Source organism: Anabrus simplex, chromosome 6 (assembly GCF_040414725.1).
Source record: "Anabrus simplex isolate iqAnaSimp1 chromosome 6, ASM4041472v1, whole genome shotgun sequence".
NCBI classification, from domain to species: Eukaryota; Metazoa; Arthropoda; class Insecta; order Orthoptera; family Tettigoniidae; genus Anabrus; species Anabrus simplex.
Window position 1 is genome coordinate 347,387,384 of NC_090270.1, and position 21,241 is coordinate 347,408,624.

Consider the following 21,241-nt stretch of genomic DNA (forward strand, 5'->3'; position numbering starts at 1 on the left):
AACCCCGCACCAACTACTCAAGAAGAATTGTGGGTATCAGTGCAAGATGCGTGGGTCCAGATCCCTCCAGAGCGATGCCTCGCCGTTTGAAGGGCTCGTGGAGGAGCATCACATTCAGTGTCTTCCCATGACTTGTGTATAGACGATGGTTACCTAGCTGCACCACCACCACTTTCTCCGCATGTGGAAATGGTTTATATACTTGAAGTAGGAGCAGACTGTGAGTTAAGAACAACACATCATCCCCAAAGTCACTTCCGATACACGGATGGTGATATTGTTCTTGTAAATGCAGAGGAAGACTTGCAAACTGTTATGAATGCATTTAACGAAGCATTTATTAAATGCAAGTTCTTTACCAACCTGGAGCAAACCTCAGCGGGGCCGCTCCTTCAATTACAATCAGTGACGAGACCCTACACAATATAGAACACTTTCCGTACCTTGGCAGCCACAACTATCGCATGTAAAGTCTGCACTGCAGTAGTGATCATGGCATAAGACAATGAATTTTGTATTTTTCCTTTCCGATAAGTAGAAAACATATGCCAGTAAGTGTGGATTAATTAAATGTGCTGAAAAATTGAAATCGCAGGTGTTAAATCTCTCTTAAATACGATTGTGAAACTGCTTATTGCACCCTGGTGGGGGGTGTGATAAGCGTCATGCAATTGTAATTATGATGAATTATTGAGGAATATATATTTCATGTTCAGAATAAATAGTATCTTACTGTACATACAGTAAGAACAGGCCAGGCCGAGATGGCAGGTTTCACCATACCACAGAATGTTGTCTCCAGTGAGATTAACAAACACATTGAGGGACAGAATAAGGTTTCTCAGAACTTGGGACAACGAAGGAAAGAGAGAGGGTAACTTGTTGCCAAAGTTTTCATAGCCCCGGGCAGTCTTGGTAGTAGCAACAGCGCAGGGAGCCGGGTGCAAATTTCTGAGAAATGATGGCGAGGTATCTCCATGTAACTAGCGGGAGTGGAACACGGGGTTGGCACTGGAAGAAAAAAATATGAGCCTTCCCGGTCACGTGGTTAAGGTGGACCAATGGAAAAATTCACTTGACCAAAGCAAGGCGACAACTTCGTATTGTAAGAAGCACTAGCGAGGCTAACTCCGTGGATTAAACTGATAGAAAGAAGTGAAATATCGATTCAGAATAAAGTGGAATTTAGGAGCCTTACTATACCATAAAACTCATATAAAGTTAATAATTGCGGGAGATTGCATGGTGTAATTCTGAGAATTCATGGACGCTATTCGTTGATATGCTGAAGGCAAAGGAAGCCACAAAAGAGCGCGAAACCCCGAGCCGGGATACGGCAGCTAAATTCGCGAATATATACATTACCAGCGAACGATAATAGTTGAGAATTGGTATAGAGCATTTGAGAACATAATTACATCATTGGATCATATATTAAAGCCACGGGCCAAACCGCAAACTGTCGTATGAAGATATCGGGACTGTGCATCCCAAGATGACCTCCGTTGAACTCGGAAGAGAGGGGATACAAGTATAAATATGAGGTCGTAGACAAGGACTCAAAAAGTACTTCTGATATTGTGTCCGAGCGGTCACCACGCCAGTGGTGCGTAACTACTTTTGACAAAGCGTTCGAGCCGTGACTACGCCAGGGGTGCGAGTGTGTACTTACTCGTGGAGTAGGATTCGAAGTATTATATTGTTACATAGTACATGGATTCATGACGTGATGTAGCTCATATTACAGTCCTGAGCAGTCTACTAATATGAAGTGTTTCAAATAGACAGGACTCAGTAAAGCATAACTTACGGAGTGTGAAATTCTACCAACAGATTAGGAAGTGCGTTACATGAGAACGGTCACGAGTGTTTACGTCACCTAGTAAACAGTCGATTCTAAACTGATACCTGGTCAGCTACACGAACGTGAGACGGGAAATTCAAGTGCGCGCACGGGCCGTTGTAAAGGGAAACCCGAGGTATCCCATGTTCCTAGTGTCCGGGAAAGGAATGAAGAATGTAAATCTACATTAAGTGGGCTAGATATAAGGCCGAGAGTGTAAAATTTGTGAATAGAATGTAGGGTGGAAATTATTCCAAAGTGCAACAGTTAATTTATTTGTTTTATTCAAAATGTGTAAAGTTGAAAAGGGTCAAGGATTAATTCTTCAAGCTGGCATGAATACCAGGGGAATGCATTGCTAAAAACCGGAGGGGCTATGGCTTCTCGTCCGGTTTTAGCAGACTACAATGGCAGAGTTGAGTACCTTTTAATATATGTATAGATTGCTATCGTTAGGGGGAGGAAATCATATTAATTTATCATGGTAACTTGATTGTGAAACGAGCCGTTACGGCTCGTATAAATTCAAAGATAGATAGACAAAGGGACAAATTAATATGTAGATTAGACCAAGCACTCATCATAAGTTGATTATTAAATAGTGTATAGTAGGGTTGAGTTGTTCATTCAAGTGCTTGAGTTGTTTGCGATGATATGGAGCACGTTTCACGTAAAGATAATGTAAATATTCATTTAGAAGTGCTTCCAAAGTGTTTTTCCGTTATCGGAACCTTTATAGATATTAAGGCATGTTGTTAAGATAATCCAGAGGTAGGATTGCCAAGTGATTTAAATTGTGGTGGGACGGAATGAAGTCCATTGATTTGTTTGTAAATATCGCGAAGTTCGCCAGTGGACAAAATAATAATAATCTGTACAAGTGTCGAAGTAGTACAATAGAATTTGGTAATGTGTAAAGGCGTGTTTAATAATAATCTTTGAGAATAAAGGCACGGGTCTAGTTGGATAGTATGATTGCAAATTAAAGTAATTTAAATGTGGAGATCACATGTGCCGTGAATAATTATAATTTGTGCAGTGAATCCGGTTTTAACACTAATTGTTGATTTAACGTTTTTGGACTCCATAATAATCATAAATAATTTTGGTAGAAACGAGATAGGCACTTTTATAATATGGTCACGCTATGTTTGAGGTCCAGAGGGATTTGAGCCAAAAGTTGAGATTTGGAGTTTTGTGGGACAGAAATCCGGCCCGAAATGAAAGTGAATTGTACTGATGTTGATGAAGAAATATATGGATCTTAAGGCCCACATAGAGGTTGTATTTATATACCGGTGTATTGAGTGGCAGAATAGAGTCCACACACCGAGGGTTAATTTGTGAACATGTTTTGAAGAGTTCCAATGGATAAATGGACTTCAAAATGGAAAAGGAAGGAATAATTTAACACTTGCAGAGATTGGAGGTATTTGCCCAACTGCGAGGTGTTATGGGATTTGAGAATTGTCTTAGGAGCATATGGTCTCCATGAATTAACGGCAGTACAAAAATAAGGTGGCGGATTCGAAAACTAGTATGTCCCGACCGATGTGAATTCGGATCTTGTTGATTTCTGTTTGGGATGTGACTAAATTATAAAGATGGGGAATAAAAATAAAGATTCTCGAAATAATACTAATAAAAATAATAATAATAATCCAAGTAAATCATATCTGGATTGATTAGTGCCAAAATAAATTGGAGTTGTTAAAGGGGTTATGCGTTAAACATATTAAGAGTGGACTACCGTGTAACAGGCGAAATTAATTTTTTTTTAAATTAATAATAATAATAAATATTTTTAAAAAATACTTTTTTGAAGAAGAAGAATTAACTTTTTTTATATTTTGGACATAATAATGATGTTGGGAGTTGAAATGAAAAATTTGAGATTTTAACTAATATTAATAATAATAATAATGAGAATATTTGAAGAAGGAGAAGAAGAATAATCAAAGAAGGTACTTTTATTTATTTCAGATGAAAATAAAATAAAATCGCGAAAAGTTGAAATATTAGTCCGAGGATGATTACGGGTTACGATAATCATGATCTCCACAAAACAAAATAATAATAATAATAATAATAATAATAATAATAATAATAATAATAATAAATATTTAATAAAATATTTTTTATTTTATTTATCTTTCTTATTATTTCGGATGCTGATGATGGATGATACTAGGGAAGTCAGCTGGCGAATTAACATAATAATGTCAATTGGTTGTAAATAATAAGTTAAGTTAATAGGTGTAAAATGAAGGCAAATCCCTACATCTGGACCATTAGGTTAGAGTCCCTTTATCGTATTCCTTCAACTAACGATTAGCATATCTTGGTTAGGAACCCGGGGAGAGTTTGTAGTTTCCCGGGTTGGTCTCATCTCAATCAAAGTGGAGGCGATAACATGGTCCATGTGATCGCGCCTACTTAGCCAACAGGTATTTGGTCCATGATCAAATATGGTCATGGTGTTAACGAAGGTAAATCTGATACCTTCAGATATCAACGGTTCTACCACCAAAATGGAAGGGTGGTCAAAAGTGACAAATATTATGTAATCATTTTCAGGAATAATTTGCCAAATTACCGGCAAATCAAGGGTCGACAGATTTTGATTGTGTGTAAAATTTCATTTGTTTACTTAAATAAATGCTCCTTTAGCATTTGCAAGGAAACAGTTCCAGGTTGTTGTTCTTGTAGAATAGTAAACCCTTGGTGACCGTTTAAATATCCGTCCCCATTCCTAGGTCGGAGCCTTCATGATTTCCCTTTGATCTGAATATATATAATTTGTGTGTTTTATGATGAGCCTTTAAGTTAAAGATTAGAGTGTCCCGTTCAACCCTGTAGTACTGATTGGATGGCGCCCTTACATTTAGTTTGAGATCTTATATCTTAAAATATTTTTTATTGAGTATTAGTTGCGATGGATTCGGACCGTAACACTCCCTGAGATAAATGCTGGTTGGGACTCAGGCTTTGAGCGGGTACATTATAAAAGACTATTAAATAGAAACATCGATGTGCCAGTTGTCATCAAACAGGGACTCCGAATTCAAAGCAGTATGCAGTAAGTTGCCTTACCTTAGAGCTGCACTGAACACTCCCGCCACAAAACAGCCCGGCAGTCCTGCGTATTCTCCAAGTGTCCGCATCACCATTAAAGGAAGTAGCTGATCCTTGGCTGCAGCTAGCTAAGCACAATCAAGTAACATTGAGTCAGCAACGGAATCTTTACCTAGTTCTCACGAAAAGAATACATTTTCTAAATAATAATTAACTCTCAGAAGACAACGTGTGATGTTTATAAAACTGTGAGCAGTCCAAGGACGTTTATGACATGATTACGGCCTTCAAGGAGTGCAAATGACTAGTGATCGGACAACATGCAGCTAGAGACCACAAGAAGCCTGTATTCCAACACAACATGCGTAAAAAACTGAAACGAAACTGTCACTGTTTTCTTGAACATACAGTCAGTGGCACTTTCGTTCGTACAGCTGGAATGTGAATACAAGTTGGCTGCCTTGTCAAATAAATGTATATTCCTTTACATTTTTCCTGTAGGAACATAATAAAGTTTGTCTATTTTTAATACATGAACTCAAATTTGTTCATATGAACTTCGGAAGATATATGAACAATCTCAGAAAACACAAAAACTGAACTCTCCTTATAACTGTTCTTCATTCGAGGAACACAAACAGTCAGCACTTCCACGATATTAGTATCGTCTGGCTTCAATAACTTCCTCGCATCGTCTTCTCAGAAGCTTGCGGTGGACTGATGTTCTTCTCGAAACTCCGCTATCGGTGTACTCTTGCAGTTCATGACCCTCCTTTCCAAAATCCGCCATATATGTTGAATTGCTTTTAAATCCGCTGACTGTGGAGGAGTTTTGAGTTGATGCAGAACTTTCCAAATCAGGCAGGTTTTAACATGTTTCGAAGTATGTTTAGGGCCATTGTGTTGAAAAATGTAATTGCCGTGAAAGCCAATATTTTTGGCACTATCTTTCAAGATTCACGCCAGTAAATCCTTATACACCCTATTGTGTATTTTTCCAGAATGAAGTGCAGATTTCCCACTCTTTGAGAGGATATACAGAATGGTACTACCACAATGGTACGCCGAGTGTTAGGCGGAGAGAAATAACCTAACACCCTCAGGGAGCCAACGGCTTCGGGCGGATGTGCTCCTTGAGGAAGGGCGGTGGTCCGTCAGTGGAGGAAATGCCACTGAAATCCACTGAAAACCTGATGTCGGGCAGCAGCGCCATCAGTATCGACTTGATGCACAGAGCAATTCGTGCTCGAGATGGGTCAAGAGCGGGGAGCCTCAAGCGTCACCAGAATGACTAGTTTTTCGGTTGTGGTACTGAGGTGTGGAAGAGAGAGGGACCTCAATACAATGTTATTCCCATGAACACTATCATGATAGCTGCTTTAAATGGATCTAATTCGTCATGCGACCCGGCTGACAACCGGCGCTTTTGCGGTTCCAGGCTGCAAAGTGTGAAATGTGCTACTGGGCATGTGCATGTAGGCAACCAGGCTGCATATGCCAAATTTGCGACTGGAAGAACAAAGCAGAATGTGGGTACTTGGAATGTGAGAGGACTTTTACCTTCAGGAAAAATTCTCCTGATAATACAAGAGCTGGAAAGGTATAATATAGGAGTGACTGGGCTAAGTGAAACTCACTGGAAAATCAATGGCCATTTTAGGAGTGGTAATCATTGGGTATACTTTTCTGGAAATGAAGAAAAAAGCAGTAATGGGGTTCCAATTGTGATCAGTGACAAACTGAATGGCCTAGTGAAAGGATATAAACCTGTTAATGATCGCATTATAACACTAAGTCTCAAATGCAAGCCACTTTCAATCAACATCATTCAGGTTTATGCCCCAACAGCGGATGCGTCTGATGAAATAACCGACCGCTTCTATCAAGATTTTGATGCTACTGTTTCAGCTTTCCCAAGCAGAGAAATAACTATTGTTATGGGAGACTTCAATGCCAAAATTGGTTCAACACAACATGATGAGCATGTCAGAACATCGATAGGAAGATACGGAATTGGAGAAAGAAATGAACGGGGGAACAGACTTCTTGAGTCAGGTTCACTATAACTAATACAGTCTTCAAGCATCACATACGGCACATGTACACATGGACATCGCCTGATGGTCAATATAAAAATCAGATTGACTACATCTTGATCAGTTCAAGATGGAGGTCTTCTGTAATGGACACCAAAACTTGTCCAGGAGCAGTATGTGGCAGTGATCATCAGCTTCTTAGAACAGAAATAAGAATAAAACTTCAAACACCAGTTAAAAGATCACACAGGATACCACAAGTAGTTAATGTAGTCTTTCAAGGAATCATTGGTGCGGGGAGCCTCCATATTAAAGGATCCAGTAACAACTGCAGAAGGGCTGTGGAATGTGACTAAAAACTGGATAAAGTCCACTTTCAATGAATCTCGAGTACCAAATACTAGAAGGCAACAGTGGATCTCTGACTTGACCCTTCAGCTTGTAGAAGAAAGAAGGTGCCTTAAAAAATCTGGCATTAACACTAAAGAAAAAAGAGAGCAAATGTCTGATCTTGATAGAATGATTCAGTCTTCTTGTAGAAGAGATAAGAATAATTTCCTTAGTAACATTTGTTTTGAGATTGAAGACCATGCAAATCAAAACCACAGCAAGGATCCTTTTGACAAAATTAGAGTAATCACTCGAGAATTCAAGCCATATTCCTGGAATATACAGAACTCAAAGGGGGATGATGATGTGGATATAGAGAATGTTCTGGAAACATGGAGATTGTACTGCCAGGATCTGTACAGTGTACAGTGTAATGCAGAAGACCAAGTGAAGACAGACAAGCAGTCGGATCCTGAAACTGACATCCTCCGAGATGAAGTAGAAATGGCTTTGAAAATGCTGAGAACTGGAAAAGCGTGTGGACCTGATGGAATAAGTGCAGAAGTCTTGAAAGCTACAGACGATGCTGGAATTGAAATGCTGTTGAAAATCTGCCAAGCAATATGGCATTCTAGAAGATGGCCCGAGGAATGGGTACAGTCAATCTTTGTCCCAATCCACAAGAAAGGATCGAGGAAAAATGTGGAAATTATCGTTTAGTTGCTTTGATTTCACATGCCAGTAAAGTTATGCTTCATATCCTGCACAAGAGACTCCGGGCATTTCTAGAGTATCAAATTCCTGAAGTCCAGACTGGATTTATGAAAGGAAAAGGTACTCGAGAACAGATCTTAAGCCTAAGACAAATCATAGAAAAGGCTAGAGAATTCAATGTTCCGGTATATCTGTGCTTTTTTGACTACCAAAAGGCCTTTGATACTGTCAAATGGAACCATCTTTGGAAAATTTTGGCTGACATGGGTTTGCCACTCCATTTGATTGATCTCCTCAAGTCTTTGTATAAGGAAAATACAGCCACTGTGAAGATACAAAACAAACAGTCTCAGCAGTTTTGTACAAGGGCTGGAGTTCGCCAGGGATGTATCCTGTCACCGTTACTTTTCAATATATATGGCGAATATGCAATGAGAACTGCATTAGATGGCTGGGACAAAGGGTTTTCCATTGGGGGATGCAAGATCAACAACTTGAGATTTGCTGATGACACCACCTTGATAGCATCATCTGAAGAGGAGTTGGCAGAGCTGATCAAGAGAGTAGAGGAAGCAAGCCTAGAAATTGGATTACGCCTAAATCGACAGAAAACCAAAGTCATGATTGTTGATCGTAAGAACAACAACAGTCCACATATCCAAACAGATTGGAGGGTGTGAAGTTGTACATCAGTATGTATATCTAGGCTCATTACTATCCAATTCTGGTGGTTCCGAAGATGAAATAAAGCGAAGAATTGAAATAGCAAAGGTAGCAATTATCCGTCTGCGGATGATCTGGAAAGATAACAACATCACCATTAAGACAAAAAAGAAGCTCTTTGAATCTCTAGTCTTCTCAGTCTTCTTGTATGGCGCAGAGACGTGGACCATCCTCAAACGTGATCGTGAACGGATAGAAAGCTTTGAAATGTGGTGCTGGAGGAAAATGTTAAGGATTCCTTGGACAGCTCATCGCACGAACACATCAATCCTGAACCAACTTCAGATAAAAGTTCGTCTATCGTGTAAGGTCTCTCAACGAATTGTACGCTACTTTGGACATACAATGCGCCGAGATGGTAGTCTACAAAAGCTGATTGTTGAGGGCAAAGTCCAGGGAACCAGACAACGAGGACGAATACCAACGCGATGGATTGACATGGTGAACGGCCCCCTAGAGACTTCTCTCAGAGCAACCACATTGAAAGCTTTAGATAGGGAAGAATGGCGGAGTATGGTTCATCGGCTAGAGGGCTGAATATTATGATAGTCACGACGCCTCAGTCATCAGGCAAAACGAAGAAGAAGGGACCATCTCTATGTTTCACTTTTGGGTTAGTATTTTCTTTACGGTAGCCTTTCCCAAAATTCTGCAGCTTCCATCCGAAAGAAAAAGATTTATTTTTGTCTCATCAGACACATCACTCGACCTTTTGAAACACGCTCCTTCGCAAACCTCAAGTTCTTCAATCTGTTTCTTGCACTAGTGGAAGGCTGTCTGGCCACAAAACACGACATGTAGTCTGGTTATAAAGTTCCTTTTGGGGATTGTGTTGTACAAGAGTGCGCACCTAACCTAGGATCACGTCTAATTTGATGCAAATGAACCTCTCAGCCATTTGAGACAATATTGTCTCTTTCGGCTTCTTCTCAAATTGTTTCACGTACCCTCATATTTGATGGACGATATACTGGATTGTTGATGCGTTTACGAAGAATCGGACCTGTTTCCCTTAATAATATCCTCGTCCCCTTAAGAGAAAGCTCCTCACCATCTCGCACCAGACTTTCACTGGGGTAGCAGCCTTTCGGAGGTTGCAAGGGCGGCAATCTAGATGATACGGCCTTATAATAATACTCAACATGGCTTAGCTGTGTTGATACTGCTACACGGCTGAAAGCAACGGGAAACTACAGCCGTAACTACCTCCCGAGGACATGCAGCTCTCTCTGTATGAATGATGTACTGATGATGGCTTCCTCCCGGGTAAAATATTCCGGAGGTAAACTAGTCCCCCATTTGGACCTCCGGGTGGGGACTACACGAGAAGGGGCGATCATCAGGAAAATGGATACTGACATTCTGCGAGTCGGAACGTGGAATGTTAGAAGTTTGAATCGTTGTGGTAGGTTAGAGAATCTGAAAAGGGAGATGGATAGGCTAAAGTTAGATGTAGTTGGTATAAGTGAAGTACGTTGGCAGGAAGAACAGGATTTTTGGTCAGGTGACTACCGAATTATCAACACGAAATAAAACAGGGGAAATGCAGGAGTTGGTTTAATAATGAATAAGAAAATAGGGCAGCGGATAAGCTACTACGACCAGCATAGTGAAAGAATTGTCGTCGTCAAGATAGACACCAAACCAATGCCCACCACAATAGTGCAGGTCTATATGCCTACTAGTTCAGCGGATGATGAAGAAATTGAAAGTATATATGAGGAGATAGAAGATTTAATACAATATGTCAAAGGTGACGAGAATCTAATTGTGATGGGAGACTGGAAGGCAGTGGTAGGCCAAGGAAGAGGAGGTAGCACAGTAGGAGAATTTGGATTGGGACAAAGGAACGAAAGAGGAAGTCGACTGGTTGAATTCTGCACTGATCATAATTTAGTCCTCGCCAATACTTGGTTCAAACACCACAAACGACGGCTGTATACGTGGACGAGACCTGGAGACACTGGAAGGTATCAAATAGACTTCATTGTGATTAGGCAGAGATTCAGAAACCAGGTGTTGGATTGCAAAACTCCCAGGAGCAGACGTGGACTCTGAACACAACTTGTTGGTCATGAAATGCCATCTGAAGTTGAAGAAATTGAAGAAAGGAAAGAATGCAAAAAGATGGGATCTAGACAAGTTGAAAGAAAAGAGTGTGAGGGATTGTTTCAAGGAACATGTTGCACAAGGACTAAATGAAAAGGCCGAAGGAAACACAGTAGAGGAAGAGTGGAGAGTCATGAAAAATGAAGTCAATAGGGCTGCTGAAGAAATGTTAAGAAGGAAGAAAAGATCAACTAAGAATCAGTGGATAACTCAGGAGATACTAGACCTGATTGATGAACGACGAAAATACAAGAATGCTAGAAATGAAGAGGGCAGAAAAGAATACAGGCGATTAAAGAATGAAGTGGATAGAAAGTGCAAGGTAGCTAAGGAAGACTGGCTGAAGGAGAAGTGCAAGGATGTCGAAGGCTGTATGGTCCTAGGAAAGGTAGATGCTGCATACAGGAAAATCAAGGAAACCTTTGGAGAAAGGAAATCTAGGTGCATGAATATTAAGAGCTCAGATGGGAAGCCACTTCTAGGGAAAGAAGACAAAGCAGAAAGATGGCAGGAGCATATCCAACAGTTGTATCAAGGTAACGATGTAGATAATTTGGTTCTGGAACATGAAGAGGCTGTTGATGCTGATGAAATGGGAGACCCAATTTTGAGGTCAGAGTTTGACAGAGCCGTGAGTGACCTCAATAGCAACAAGGCACCTGGAATTGATGACATTCCCTCTGAAGTACTGACTGCTTTAGGAGAAATCAGCATGGTAAGGTTATTTCATTTCGTGTGCAAGATGTATGAGACAGGAGAAGTCCCATCCTATTTTCGGCAGAATGTTGTTATACCTATTCCCAAGAAAGCCGGTGCTGACAGGTGTGAAAAATACCGCTCCATAAGTTTAGTATTTCATGCCTGCAAAATTTTAACAAGTATTATGTACATAAGAATGGAAAAACAAGTTGAAGCTGAGTTGGGGGAAGATCAATTTGGCTTCCGAAGAAATGTAGGAACACGTGAAGCAATCCTGACTTTACGTCTGATCTTAGAGGATCGAATCAAGGACAAGCCCACGTACATGGCATTCGTAGATCTAGAAAAGGCATTCGATAATGTTGATTGGACCAGGCTATTTATGATTCTGAAGATGATAGGGATCAGATACCGAGAACGAAGGATTATCTACAACCTGTATAAAAATCAGTCTGCAGTGATAAGAATCGAAGGCTTTGAAAAAGAAGCAGCAATCCAGAAAGGTGTGAGGCAAGGCGGCAGTTTGTCCCCTCTCCTTTTCAATGTTTACATAGAACAGTCAGTAAAGGAAATCAAAGAGATATTTGGAAAGGGAATCACAGTCCAAGGTGAGGAAATCAAAACCTTGAGATTTTGCCGATGATATTGTTATTTTATCTGAGACTGCAGAAGATCTCGAGAAGTTGCTGAATGGTATGGATGAAGTCTTAGGTAACGAGTACAAGATGAAAACAAATAAGTCCAAAACAAAAGTAATGGAGTGCAGTCGAACGAAGGCAGGTGATGTAGGAAATATTAGATTAGGAAACGAAGTCTTAAAGGAAGTAGATGAATATTGTTACTTGGCATGTAAAATAACTAACGATGGCAGAAGTAAGGAGGACATAAAATGCAGACTAGCACAAGCAAGGAAGAGCTTTCTTAAGAAAAGAAATTTGCTCACTTCAAACATTGATATCGGAATTAGAAAGATGTTTTTGAAGACTTTTGTGTGGAGCGTGGCATTGTATGGAAGTGAAACATGGACGATAACTAGCTCAGAAAGAAAGGGAATAGAAGATTTTGAAATGTGGTGTTACAGAAGAATGCTGAAGGTGAGATGGATAGATCGAATCACGAATGAAGAGATACTGGATCAAATTGGTGAGAGGAGATCGATTTGGCTAAATTTGACGAGAAGAAGAGATAGAATGATAGGACACATCTTAAGACACCCAGGACTTGTTCAGTTGGTTTTTGAAGGAAGTGTAGGTGGTAAGAACGGTAGGGGTAGACCAAGGTATGAATATGACAAACAGATTAGAGCAGATGTAGGATGCAATACTTACGTAGAAATGAAAAGGTTAGCACATGATAGGGTGGCATGGAGAGCTGCATCAAACCAGTCTATGGACTGATGACTCAAGCACATAAGCAAGTCAGCCACAGGCAGTGTGCGAAGTTCAGTTTATGAGATTGTTCACATATTTTCTGAATGCGATATGTAATATTTGAGTTTAAGTCATACTTTATCAGGTTCCATGCTCTGGGAGTTAGTTTGTACCTTGGTTGTCAGAGGATCGCAGTCGTAGTAGGTGGCGTATATCAGCAGACCGCAGTAGCAGCATATGCCAATGAGAGTCAACGACCCCACCACAAAGATGCAGACGGCTCTAGAAGAAAATAATAATCATTAACATGATGTTAAATATACTTGTTTACAATTTCTTCAAGTCAGCAGTGTCTACTGCAGGCAAGGCCTGATCCAGAGAGCAGTTTTAGTGGGGGAACTTCGACAGTCAGCTCTACTGGGAATGAAACTTTGGCAAGAGTAGGTGGTCGGCAAATCAAAAAAAAAAGTTAACCTTACACTTTGAAAGTGTTTGAAAGTGGTTCTAGATACCAAAAATTAAATCAATTAATTAGTCAATCAGTGGAAAATTTTCAGGAAAATAATAATGAAAAAATAATTGTGTTGCGAAGAACGAAATACCATTTCGGCCGCACATAACAAAGTTCATTTCCATAGGCGCCAAAATACAGCTTTAAAAGAATTCAGATGGAAGACCAGACTGCTCCAAACGAGCAGACACAAACACATCACTCAGAAGGTGATTCAAATATTTATTACACATGAATAAACCACTGCATATTTACACGTATGTACAACGAATTCAGAGGTACACCAAAACCCGTGTACTGCTGGCAGTCGCCATGTTCTGTGTGTTAATACAAATAACGCAGCAGCAGCTTTCCAACTGGGACAAATGAAATGCGGCAGGCGAGTACCAACACAAAAGCCCCAACAAATCGAGCCACCAGGTGGAGCCACCTGGGCTGCGTCCATGTCAAATTCGACGTTCCGTTTTACTCCGCCAGATAACAATACTGGTCGAAAACTCTATAGGGTGGCGTATGGCTGAGTTTTTTTGAATTTTGCCGGGTAGAGATCTTCAACATGGAGTGCCGCCCGATCGGTGTGTGAAATGCGCGAGGGCTTCTTGCTCAAGGATGGAGGAAGTGTGTGGATGGACATTGGGGCAATGACTGAACGCCAGTAGACTATGTGCTTGTGACACTGGTCAAGGATACCGTGGCACCACTTCATGCCGAAATCATCAATCATCAAACACTAGTGATCTGCATTTACGGCAGTCGCCCCGGTGGCATATTCTCTATCTGTTGTCTTCCTAGCCTTTTCTTAAATGTTTTCAAAGAAATTGGAAATTTATTGATCATCTCCATTGATAAGTTATTCCAATTCCTAGCTCCCCTTCCTATAAACGAATATGTGCCCCAATTTGTCCTCTTGAATTCCAACTTTACCTTCATATTGTGATCTTTTCTACTTTCAAAGACACCATCCAAACTTATTCGTCTACTGAGGTCCTCCCACGCCATCTCTCCACTGACAGTTCGGAACATACCAATTAATCGAGCAGCTCGTCTCCTTTCTCCCAAGTCTTCCCAGCCCAAACTTTGCAACATTTTTGTAACGCTACTCTTTTGTTGGAAATCGCCCAGAACAAATCGAGCTGCTCTTCTTTGGACTTTTTCCAGTTCCTGAATCAAGTTATCCTGGTAAGGGTCCCATACACTGGAACCATACTCTAGTTGGGGGTCTCACCAGAGACAAATATGCTCTCCCTCTTACATCCTTACTACAACCCCTAAATACTCTCATAACCATGTGCAGAGATCTGTACCCTTTATTTAAATTCCATTTGTGTGATTACCCCAATGAAGATCTTTCCTTATATTAATACCTAGGTATTTTCAATGATCCTCAAAGGGAACTTTCACCCCATCAACGCAGTAATTAAAACTGACAGGACTTTTTGTATTTGTGAAACTCACATCCTGACTTTTATCCCCGTTTATCATCATACCATTGCCTACTGTCCATATCACAACATTATCGAGGTCATTTTGCAGTTGCTCACAATCTCGTAAGTTATTTGTTACTCTGTACAGAATAACATCATCTGCGAAAAGCCTTATCTCTGATTCAACTTCTTTACACATATGTTTGGTATATATATGAGAACATAAAGGTTCAATAATACTGCGTTGAGGAATTCCCCTCTTAATTTTTACAGGGACAGATAAAGCTTCACCTACTCTAATTCTCTGAGTTCTATTTTCTAGAAACAAAGCAACCCATTCGGTTACTCTTTTGTCAAGTCCAATGGCACTCACTTTTGCCAGTAGTCTCCCATGATCTATCCTATCCACAGCCATTTCTAACTCTATTTCTTTCCAACCTGCACCTCCTTCTTAGTCTCTTTATTCTTTGTTATAATACAGTGGATCTTTACCATTCCTTACCACCTTTAAAGGTACAAAAATATTTTTACATTCCTCAACAATGCCTTAAACCCATCCCAGAGTATGTTTGCATTTTTATTTACCGTTTCCCACCGATCATAGTTACTTATTAAAAACTTCCTCATGCCTGTTTTATCAGCCATTTTGTATTGCCTAAGAGTCCTAAGTTTAATATCTTCCTTTCTTTCTCATTCATTTTAATTACCATAAAAACAGCTTCATGATCATTAATACCATCTATTACTTCGGTTTCTCTATAGAGCTCATCTGGTTTTACTAGCACCACATCCAGAATATTCTTCCCTCTAGTAGGTTCCATCACTTTCTGAATCAGGTGCCCCTCCCATATTAACTTATTTGCCATTTGTTGGTCATGCTTCCTGTCGTTCGCATTACCTTCCCAATTGATATTTGGTAAATTGAGATCACCTGATACAATCACGTTCATTTCCTTATCATTTCCAACATAGCAGATTATCTTACCAAATAATTCTGAATCAGCATCTGCGCTACCCTTTCCTGGTCTGTACACTCCAAAGACATCAAGTTGCCTATTATCTTTAGAGATGAGGCTTACCCCTAGAAACTCGTATTTGTCATCTTTAACTTTTTCCTAGCTTACAAATTCTTCTTTCACGAGAATGGATACTCCCCCTCCTACCTTTCCTATCCTATCTCTACGATACAACCCATAAGTTCCGTGAGAAAATTTCTGCATCCATTATATCATTTCTCAGCCATGATTCAACTCCTATTACAATATCTGGTAAGTATATATCTATTGAATTAATTCCATTCCTTTCTTTACAATACTTTTACAGTTGAGCACTAACAGTTTTATGTCATCCCTACTTGATTTACAGTTCCCGTAACACCACTCCCTAGGCCATCCTGTTTCCCTGAATGTACCTTCCTATAACCCTTCTAAATAAATTTCCTCACTTATATGTACCACTGCGGTTTAAGTGAAGGCCATCTGAGCGCAGATCCCTATCTCCTACCCACCCATTAGGATCTAGAAATTTCACTCCCAGTTTCCCGCATACCCACTCCATAGTCTCACTTAAATCCCCAATTACCTTCCAGTAAGTATCCCTCGTACACAGTATTCCACTGATAACAATCTCCGCTTCCTTAAACTTACCAGATCCCATACATCCCCTACTATGTTGGTACTTATATCAGCTAGCCTTACGTTGTTGGTACCAACGTGAAACACTACCACCTTCTCCTTCTCTTCTACTTTCCTCAACATCTGCCTTAACTTAATTCCTGGATAACACTCTACCCTGGTACCCTTTCCTCCACACACTTTCCCGGCATGTCTAACGATCGAAACCCCCATGACCAGAGCCTCAACCCTACCCACCTCATTTGATCCCCTCCCTTCCTGGTCAGTCCTATCTTTTCTGAAAGCTGCCGAAGCTACTTCCTCCTCCCTTTTCTCCATCCCATGACCTTGTTCCACTTGTCTTTTCCTATCCACTACTCCACATTTACCTCTCCTACCTCTTCCCTTTCTCCTACTTCCACACTTCTCGGCAACAGTTCCCTGTTCCTCATCTTCCCTCTGTTGTTCTACCTGCAGTGACTCGCACCGATTTCTCACCGACACCTGTCCTGAATTTTGGTCCTGAACGGAGCCCTTAGCCTGCAATCTCCTTCCCCTTAATGCCGTGCCATTGTCGTCTCCGTGAGATTGTGAGATAACTTCACCTGCATACACCGTCGAAGTACATCCGCTGAGTTTCGATGGAACTGTCCATGTTTGTACCTTGATGTGGATGAAATGACGAGTTCCCACATCCAACTGTCTCCACACACATCTCGCCTGGCGAAGTTTCAGCTGTCATCCACGCAATGAAAAGCAGCAAAAGCAGGTGGACCTGATGACATCCCTGTTGAAGACTGAAAGGAGATGGGACAATGTGGGACTGAATTTCTGGCAAGAGTCTTAAAGAAATGCAATGAAGACAATGCCATACCATCTATCTGGAAGACCAGAGTCACCGCGCAAGTCCAGAAAGGCAAGAGAGATATTACTACATGCGCCAACTATGGAGGCTATACACAGCTCCTTATGAGATGGCTTAAGGGCGCTTGCACAAGATGGCGCCCGCTAGATGACTTTTATACATAGGCTGTTATGAGACGCCCTCGGGATGCTTGCGTAAGATGGCGGCTCTATATAGGCTCTTATGAGACACCCTAGGGACGCTTGCGCAAGACGGCGGCTATCTAATTCTACAAGATGGCGACTATACATAGCTTCTAATGAGACGGCCAAGGGGTGCTTGCGCAAGATGGCTGCTATACAGAGGCTCTTGTGAGACTACCTAGGGACGCTTGCGCAAGATGGCGGCTATCTAATTCTACAAGCTGGAGGCTATGCACAGCTCTATATGAGGCGGCTTAAGGATGCTTGCGCAAGATGGCGGCTATCTAATTCTACAAGATGGAGGCTATGCACAGCTCTATATGAGGCGGCTTGAGGATGCTTGCGCAAGATGGCGGCTATCTAATTCTACAAGATGGCGACTATACATAGCTTCTTATGAGACGGCCTAGGGGTGCTTGCGCAAGATGGCGGCTATCTAATTCTACAAGCTGGAGGCTATGCACAGCTCTATATCAGGCGGCTTGAGGACGCTTGCGCAAGATGGCGGCTATACATAGGCTCTTATGAGACTGTCATAGGCGACTGCACAAAATGGCGACTATACATGGGCTCTTATGGAGGAAGATGACGGCTATGGACGCTTGCGCAAGATGGCGGCTATCTAATTCTACAAGATGGAGGCTATGCACAGCTCTATATGAGGCGGCTTAAGGATGCTTGCGCAAGATGGCGGCTATCTAATTCTACAAGATGGAGGCTATGCACAGCTCTATATGAGGCGGCTTGAGGATGCTTGCGCAAGATGGCGGCTATCTAATTCTACAAGATGGCGACTATACATAGCTTCTTATGAGACGGCCTAGGGGTGCTTGCGCAAGATGGCGGCTATCTAATTCTACAAGATGGAGGTTATGCACAGCTCTATATGAGGCGGCTTGAGGACGCTTGCGCAAGATGGCGGCTATACATAGGCTCTTATGAGACTGTCATAGGCGACTGCACAAAATGGCGACTATACATGGGCTCTTATGGAGGAAGATGACGGCTATGGACGCTTGCGCAAGATCGCGGCTATACATAGGCTCTTATGGAGAAAATGGCACAGGGGTAACACAGGAATTAAGGTGACTCCCTAAGGCTGATTGCGCAAGATGGCGGCCGCGTACAACTTCCTAGTGCTAGGGACTCCGCAGCAAGATCGTCGCTATACATTGGTTATATAAGACTAACTTCGGAGCAGGAGCTAATGACGATACATTGTCCTTATAGGCCTAACTCTACAGAGCTGCTTCAGGGGCCCATAGGTACCTTGAATAAAAGTTCTAAGCTGCTTACGATACTCTGGCGTGATCATAACCTCAGACAAGGATGGTAGATCTTGCGTCGATGTAGTAGGTGTTTCAGCAATAACATCTGTAGTTAAAAACTTAACACGCTTAGATGGTGAAGTATCGTTAAGATATTCTTCCTTATCTTCTTGATCTATGCTTCTCCTCTTCCCCATCTTGGTTCTCTTGTTTATGCTTCTCTTCTTCTTCATGCTTCTCTTTATCGTACGATGTTTGCATAGAAGCAAAACTTGAAGTAGACTGCGGTAATGAAGTAGAATAAAAAATTTATTTGAGTGGTGTACTTAGTTGCGTTTTAAAAAATAAATCCGTGTCTGCTTGAATGCGTTTAAGCTCTTTAAATTTTCGTCGAATATTGTTTCGAGCTTGGATGATATGTTTTGTGATCTCCTTGCTAGATGTTAACATGATGATGGTTTTTAATCGAGTAGTAACTGTAATTCTGTGTTAATGCATATAAAATGATCGAAACCCATGCGATATCGTCCATGCTGAACATCACTTTCTTTATCAATAACTGAAAAGCTGTAACGATGTGATGACCAAAATGACGTACACATATGTTTAAAGTCAATGAATGTCATATCAGTGCTAACATGATCGTCATATACATGTCGCATGTTGCGCTCATCTTGCCGAAAATGCACAATAACATTTGCGTTGTCGCGTATCAATTGCTTAGGCACACGAGAATGGGTTTGGCATAAATAGATGCAATCAACATATTTATGTCGTCCCATACTAAAGAATGCACGAATAACGCTTTGCTGTTCTGTTGCGACATCATCAAAGATCATAAAAGAATTAGGAAGCACATCGTCCGGTGATGGTACTTGCTCATGTGAATTAAATTCAAAATATTTTATTCCATCTTTAACCAGATCGTGCATTACAGTTTGTAGAGTAGTACATAGCGGTTGATAGAGTGACTTTGCGAAAACGTGAATATTCACGAAGCGTATACCATCTAAAGAAGTAATAAGTGTAAGTAAAAGATTTGTTTTCCGCATCCCAACGGGCCTGATATAATACATCGAACAGTAAAAGGAAACAACGTTCCATGATGTTCTTTGTAGCTGTACTAGAACTAGGTAAGGGATGTGGCACAATGTCGCTAACAGGTAGTGTGTCTTGCTGCTTTATAATCTTCATGATAACTGAATCATAAAGTACGTAATAGTAATATATATATTAAACGAAACAAGAGGCAACGGTTAGTCTATCATTTGCTCTTGACGAGTAAAGTCGTGTACATAATGGTGAAACAACGATATCCAACCAATAAGAAGAAGAAGAAAGCGAAAACTGTCGGATGGAAATATGTTGTATAGGCTACACAAAAAGCTATTCGAGGGGAATACAATCCTCGTGTAGCTATTACTAAGGCGTTACGCGCAGCAAGAGCGAGAATTTCTCCAAAGTGCAGAGCAATATTTAGTAAACGTGCACGAATTATTCCTGTACCAAAACGAGGAGGATTTCTTCCTGCGCTGTTTGCTGGCTTAGCAGCTTTAGGGTCATTGTTAGGTGGTGCTAGTGCTGTAGCGAGAACTGTCAAAGCTGCAGAAGAAGCGAAACAACAGTTGAAAGAGAGTGAACGTCATAACAAGACGATGGAGGCAATCGCATTACGAGGCAAAGGTGTACACATGAAGCTAGCGCCATACAAAAAAGGGCTTGGCATCTACATTTCTCCAGAAAAACGTCTACTGAATACACTGCCATATTGAGCTCTGACGCATGAAGAAATGTTTACGTTTGCTAAACAACTAGGAATTCGTTATTTTCGAGGTGCGTACATGCGCGATCAACTACCAGCACGCTCACGTGAACGTGAAAGTGCCATAAGTAACTTGAACAACAGTCGCGGACCTGGAAGTCAGCACGTTTCTTATGTAAAACGTAAATCTAAAGTATGGTATTTTGATAGCTATGGAGACTTACCTCCTCCTTTTGAGCTCATACGTTATTTCGGAAGCAGTGCAGACATTGTTTACAATAAAAACCGTGTGCAAAACTTTAATACACGCATGTGCGGACGATTATGTCTTATGTTCTTATATCAAACCCAGACAGTAGAGAAAGTGCATTAGTGTCTACGTGATGACGAACAGTGAAAGAACGTTTGCTGTACGTGGAGAAGGACCTGAAACAACCGTCTATTTTAATCCACCGATCGAACTTGGCTATCAGCCGCATAGTCTTGGACTAGTATAGTTTGAAAGCTACAACAAAATCTATAATGTGCGTGATGGTGTAAACAAGTTCTATTACAATGAGTATGTGCTAACACTACCCTCAGGTAGTTATTCAGTAGACGATATTCATGACTATTTTGAAAGTACGTTAATTGATCAGTTTGGGGAAGGTAGTTTTAGTAATCATAATTACAAGTTCTCTATCACTATAAGCTACATTACACATAAATATGTTATTG

At 40.9% G+C, this 21,241-nt stretch overlaps 1 protein-coding gene across 4 annotated transcripts in view; it reads right to left on the bottom strand.

Moving 5' to 3' along the window:
• The window catches only part of LOC136875813 (sodium-coupled monocarboxylate transporter 1), a 145,743-nt gene that overhangs the window by 23,935 nt on the left and 100,567 nt on the right, over positions 1-21,241 (bottom strand). For all 4 annotated transcript variants that reach the window (XM_068228142.1, XM_068228144.1, XM_067149425.2 and 1 more), the window contains exons 9-10: positions 13,073-13,181; positions 4,937-5,046 (exon numbers count right to left, since the gene is read on the bottom strand). In XM_068228142.1, coding sequence (XP_068084243.1) covers positions 4,937-5,046; positions 13,073-13,181 — 219 coding nt within the window. The remainder of the gene's footprint in view (positions 1-4,936; positions 5,047-13,072; positions 13,182-21,241) is intronic.